We start from the raw sequence: 6,000 nt of genomic DNA on the forward strand, positions 1-6,000 counted from the left end.
ATGATGCACTAATGGTAGACAAGTTGTTTGTCAAATACCAAGCTCTAGCCACCTGCTCAGAGGAGCTTAGTTCCCAGTCGTCACTGTCATTGTTTTTATTTACTGACATAACTAACAGTGTCTGCTCCGTTCTTGGCAGACGGAATTAGAAGCCAAAAGCGAAACCAAGCAGGAAAATTACTGGCTGATTCAATATCAACGGCTTTTGAACCAGAAACCCTTGTCCTTGAAGCTGCAGGTAAGGACAGGTGGCCCCCGCCCCCGCCGGGAGCTAGGAGGGCCTCGACTCCACGGGCCCCCCATGCCCCAGTCATGCCCCGCTTCTTGACCTTTTCAGTTTAATTCGTTCATATTTCTGGTGGCTAGTGTGCCAGGTCCTCAGAGGGGACAGAAATGAGACAGAGGGAGCACTCACTCTGGTGAGGGGGAGACAGCTGCTGGCGGTCACTGCCATGTGCAGCAGAGACCCGTGAGCCCTCCATGGGGCAGGGCCTGCCGTGCACGCCAGCTCAGGTGGGCCATAGCCCTGTCTACGAGCCCCTGCTATGGACAGGACAGATAAAAATGGAGTCTTTCTATACATACTATTGTATTTTTGCAACTTCCTTTTTCTCTTGGCAATCGTGATGGGCAGTCATCCAGATCTATACACATAAATCCCTTCATTGTTTCCAGACAGCTAGCTGCAAAGTATGTAGTATATGGATGAGCCCTCATTTATTTAAACAGCCCCTCTTGATGAGTACTTCAGTGGCTTACGACTTTTGAGTTTACAAGTAGAGCGGCAGTGAACTTCCTTGTGCATTTATCTCTATGCACTTACATATGCGTTTTTGTAGGAAAAATTCCAAGAATACGTTTTACGTATCATGTTATATACATTCAGACCCTTTTCGTGCTGCTGTACATAATGGCTTCTTGATTTTCTCGGCTTTTCTCGTGTGTCGGCCATGTAGGAGGAAGGCATGGAACGCCAGCTGGCGGCCCTGCTGGTGGAGCTGTCCGCCGAGCACTACCTGCCCATCTTTGCCCATCACCGCATCTCGCTGGACATGCTCAGCCGGATGAGTCCCAGGGACCTGGCCAAGGTGGGCAGCAGCCTGTCGCAGAGGTTAGGGAGGCGGACAGGGCCACTGGCCCAATCTGGGCCAGGTGTCAACTTGCTCTTCTTCTTTTTTTTTTTTTTTTTAAGATTTTTATTGGGGAATTGGGGGATGGGAACAGTGCTGGGGAATGGGGGAAGGGGAACAGACAAGTTGCTGTCGGTTTGGTCTTCAGTCTAGTTGTGGAGGACGTTGCTTCACTGGTTCAAGTTGGCACCACCATTGCGCTCTTCTGGGCGAGGCACATCAGTCGCCGGCTTCTGGACGGCCGCTCACTGCAGCTGCTGGCCGCTCACACTGGCTGCTGGCTGCAGGCTACACACGGTAGTGTCACTGGCCCTCATATGTGGGATCCGAACCGGGGCCCTCTGGCGTCCCAAGCCAGCTCTTAACCATCGCACCACTCGGCCGGCCCAATTTGCTCTTCTTACAGTTCTTGGTGAGGTGTGCAATTATCAAATGTGCTAGGGCCCCCTTGCTTCCACACGGCCAGAACACTCGCCCCATCTACCCCCAGCCAGCTGCGCAGGCCCCAGATGCCGTCTGGCTAAGAAAAGCCAGGGACGTGGGTCTTCTGACCTCAAACTGCCCCCACCTGCTCAGATTGGATGTTCACATTGCAGGGCCTTAGAGATCACCTAGTACGGCCTCACCCCGACCCCTGCAACGGTTTTATGGCCGTCGCGACGGCAGCACTGCCTGAGTGAGCCTGCCTACATTCTGGGCACATTGCACTATTTTCTCTTCAGAAGAGACGAGTGATGCTGATAGCTAACGTCTCTGTGGCACTTGCCAGTGTCGGGTGCTCACATACCAACTCATCGAGACTTCCCCACAACCCGAGCAAGCAGGTGGCGCCATTTTTCAGATGAGGAAACTGAGACACACACTAAGGTAGTAATTTGCCTGAGGTCACACAGCAGAGCCAGGATGCAAGCCAGGCGGTCCAGTGCCAGAGTCCATGCTGCTTACCCCTCTGCCAGGCTGCCTGTCCCCCGACAGAAGGTCTGTCCCTAGACAGAAGAGCTACACGGGATCCATGTCGCCCGAGCTCAAGACCCTGTGCTCTGGAGGCTGAGGGACTCTGTGATTCCGGCACTGCCACTTCACAGCATTCAGCTTCAACCGTGTGAACTGGGACTGAGGGTCCTGGCTTACTAGTCCTCATGAGGGTGACACGAGGTCATGCGGGTGAAACTGTCAGCACAGTTCCTGGCACAGCGGAAGCACTTGTTACTCTGTAGCTGTTACTAGTGTTGGCTTCCTTTTGGGCCTGTTTCTCCCTCTGCCACACTGATGGTTGGGCCCAGACATGCTGGGCCCCTGCAGGCCTCCACATTTCCAGCCGAAGGTGCCAGAAGCCAGGAATGAGGCGGTTCCAGGGGTTCTGTGCTACGTAGCAGGCTCCCCCACCCCCACCCCCAGGCCACAGCAGTGACTGTTCTTCTTTGGACTGGTGCAGGTGGGCGTCACGGAAGCTGGGCTGCAGCACGAGATCCTGCGGAGAGTCCAGGAGCTGCTGGACGCGGCCAGGATCCAGCCAGGTACTGACCGCAGGGCCTCTGCTCAGGCTCCGACCTTACCTTACGTGTGGGCTGTGGTTGGGGGCGGTCACCTGTTTGCGTTTCTGGTCAAGTCCTAAGGGCTGGTTCTAGTCCCTGCCAGTCCTTAAGGTTTCCTCCGAAAGGAACAGGATTTACAAACGAAAAAAAACAGGCCGCAGAAATGGAAAAAAGCGAAGTTTCTTCTTGGCAGTGTGGGGTCCTGGTTCCCTGTCCCGTACCTCCCCTAAACCCACCCTACAGACATTAGGAACCACACACCCAGGATCCTTGAGGTCGAGGAAGAAACCAGCCATACCCAGTGCCCAACACTGTGCCTGTGGCAGGCCTGCGGTTTGGATGTAGAAGGATGTTTGCAACGGGTTGTGAAGGGGTAAAGGCAGGTCATAAAGACATTCCTCCCCATCCAGAGGCCAGGAGAAGGCTGGCACTATGGCTGACATAGAGTCAGGCACCTCCTGTGTGCTGAGCATAACCCAGGTGCCAGGTATTTGCTGACCATTTCACGTGTGCCATGTCATGTCACCTCGATTTCAACCCCATGAAGTGGGCAGTTATCCTCATTTGAAGGGTGAGGAAACTGAGGCAGAGAGAGGTTAACATGTCTCCCATAACGTCACACACCTGGTGAATGGCTGCACCACTGGGTTTTGCTGCCCCCACTCCCTCACACCCCGAGAAAAGGCCAAGGGCCCTTGACAAGGAAAAGGAAGCCTGGGGCCCAGAACAGGATGAAGAAGAAGGCAAGTGTGGGCTGCCCTCAGTACGGCCGGTCTCGGGCAGGGTCTGTGTCAGCAGAGGCTGAAGGTGGAGATGCCAGACCAGACCGCAGGGGTGAGGTAGGAGTTCGGGCGCCCCAGCAGGGAGGAGGCCTTCTGGCCTCTGTGATGTCTGCAGATTCCAACTTTCCAGCCACTTTTACTCCAGGGACATTGAGTCTGTCTAAGAAAAAGCCATTAAACTTGCAGTCCTTTAATATCAAGTAATGTGCAAAACAGACACCTTTCAGATGTGCCCCCAGAACCAACCCCCTCTCACTCTCAGAGCAGAAGTCAGGAAGAGTTTGGCACCAGGAGCTGGGGCCACCCTGTCCCTAACAGGCAATCCCCCTCGAGCAGGAGTCACAGGTGCCTTTCACTCCGAGCCCCTTCAGATCCAAAATGGTTGCCTCTCACCATCTCCCACCATCCCTAGCGTGAGCAGGAGCTGCTTCCTGCTCATTGCTAATCAGCAAATTCTTCCTCCCTGTCTCCAAGTGTTCCTGCGGCCGCTGTGCGATGCCTCGGCTGCTTAGGGCTTTTTCCTGCTTGTGCTCACAGGGAAGGGGGCTGTGGCAGGATGGCTCCTTTCCAGCTCCAGAAGACACAGGAAATCCTCAGGCAGGTTCCTAGTAATTCTCGTATGGCTCCCCGGATTTGATATGCATTATATTAAATACAGAAGGGAGGGCCGGCCGAGTGGCTCAGTTGGTTAAGAGCTTGCTCAAGAGTGCGAGCTCTGAGCAACAGGGTCGCCGGTTGGATTCCCGGCCCGAGCTGAGCTGCCGCTGAGCTGCCAACAGGTGGAAGGATGGCTCAGCTAAAAAAAAAAAAAAGAGAGAGAGAGAGAGAAGAGACTTTTTTTTTTTTTTTTAATTGGGGAATTTGGGGGAGGGAACAGCGCTGGAGAATTGGGGAAGAGGAACAGACAAGTTGCTGTCCTTTTGTTCTTCAGTCTAGTTGTGGAGGACGTTGCTTCACTGGCCCATGTTGGCACCATCATTGCGCTCTTCCCGGGTGAGGCAGATCGGTCACCGGCCATTGGACGGCTGCTCATGGCAGCTCACGGCCACTGACCATAGCTTACAGCAGCCCACTGCAGCCCCACTACAGCCTACGCCATCGCCAGCGATTCACGGCAGACCAGCTCCAGGTCGAGCTGTTGTTCACCATCTTAGCTGTAGAGGGTGCAGCGTCACTGGCCCTCATGTGGGATCCGAACTGGAGCCCTGCTTCTCAGAGCTGATGTCCCAAGCCAACTCCTAACCAACGAGCCACTCGGCCAGCCCCTAGAAGGGACTCTTTACAGTGATGGTTTGTGGGCACCGTGATACCCTTAGAGTGTCTAGTGTTGTTGTAACAGCCTTTTAAAAATCTTCAGGTTTTCTGACAAGCTCAGGGGAGGCCTGCATGGCGGGCTCTACAGACTCAGAGACCAAAAGTAACCACATAGGATGGTCTGAACATAAAAATTCCTAACTAAAAGTGGGTCATGGCAGGTAGTCATATCTTAGACCTATAGCTTCCTTGTCCTTGACAAAGGTCATTCTTTCCCTCAGGTGAGCCTGTCTATTGTCTTTTTGCATCTAAGATAACATACCTTTGAAATGTCAGAGGAATCTCCTCTTCCAGACCCTTCAGGGCACACCCACCACCAGAGCAGAGACCACAGAACCCCTCATTGCTATCTTGCTGCCCATAAACCACCTCTATGTGCTGTAAAGGTTAACTATTAACTATCCTGTACCCACCAGCGTAAAAGAAGTGTGTGTCTCTCCATTTTACTTCTTATCCAGTTCCCTCTTTGCTTTCTCCTGCCCCCTTAATCTACCGCCCGTGGATTTCACTTAACCTCCTTACTTCTCCCCTTTGATTCTAATGTATAACATAAGCTGCAAACCTGCCGTTCTCCAGAGCATTTTCTCAATCCATTGAGATTTTGCTTCCCAGCAATTGTCATCAGTTTGGCTCAAATAAACTCTTATAAGGCTTAAAAATAAAAATAAAATCTTCAGGGTTTTTCCAATTATAAAAAGTACTATTCATAATTCAAACCCTAGAATAAATGAAAACAATGAGTCGTGATCAGGACGGGGATGGGGATGGAGGACTCGGGGGTGTTGGCAGTGCACATTGCGTGATAATGAGAGACTGTTGGAAGGGCCAGTCCTGAAGTCCTGCCAGCATCCAGCCCATGGGGGCTCTGCCAGGGGGTTGGGAGAGAGCCTCGGGGACTTCTCAGTCCTCTCCCTGCTCCTCTGGTCCGCCTGGTGGGCAGTGCCTACCCTGTCTTCTGGGTGACCCGGTGGAGAAGCTGAGAGTGTGGCCCAGTCCAGCCCAGACCTCCCGCACTGCAGCTCTACCAGCAGGTGGCCCTGTGGCCTTGAGCAAGTGGCTTCCCCTCTCTGAGCCTCTCTGAAAGTGAGGAGCCCAACTTGGAGGGTGGCTGTTAAGGATCCAGCGGATTTGGGGGGTAAGAGGCCTCAATAAACCAGTGCTGTGGCCATCCCAGCACTCCCATGTTACAGGTGGGGAGTGAGGCTCAAATAAGAGAGCGTGGAAAGCGCGCCCCCCCCC

General features: G+C 53.5%; 1 protein-coding gene across 4 annotated transcripts in view; it reads left to right on the forward strand.

Moving 5' to 3' along the window:
* LRSAM1 (leucine rich repeat and sterile alpha motif containing 1) overlaps nucleotides 1-6,000 on the forward strand; it is a 38,497-nt gene that overhangs the window by 30,068 nt on the left and 2,429 nt on the right. For all 4 annotated transcript variants that reach the window (XM_019636605.1, XM_019636594.1, XM_019636611.1 and 1 more), the window contains 3 exons: nucleotides 140-238; nucleotides 957-1,088; nucleotides 2,566-2,647. In XM_019636605.1, coding sequence (XP_019492150.1) covers nucleotides 140-238; nucleotides 957-1,088; nucleotides 2,566-2,647 — 313 coding nt within the window. The remainder of the gene's footprint in view (nucleotides 1-139; nucleotides 239-956; nucleotides 1,089-2,565; nucleotides 2,648-6,000) is intronic.

Source organism: Hipposideros armiger, unplaced genomic scaffold (assembly GCF_001890085.2).
Source record: "Hipposideros armiger isolate ML-2016 unplaced genomic scaffold, ASM189008v1 scaffold_3, whole genome shotgun sequence".
Taxonomy (NCBI): Eukaryota; Metazoa; Chordata; class Mammalia; order Chiroptera; family Hipposideridae; genus Hipposideros; species Hipposideros armiger.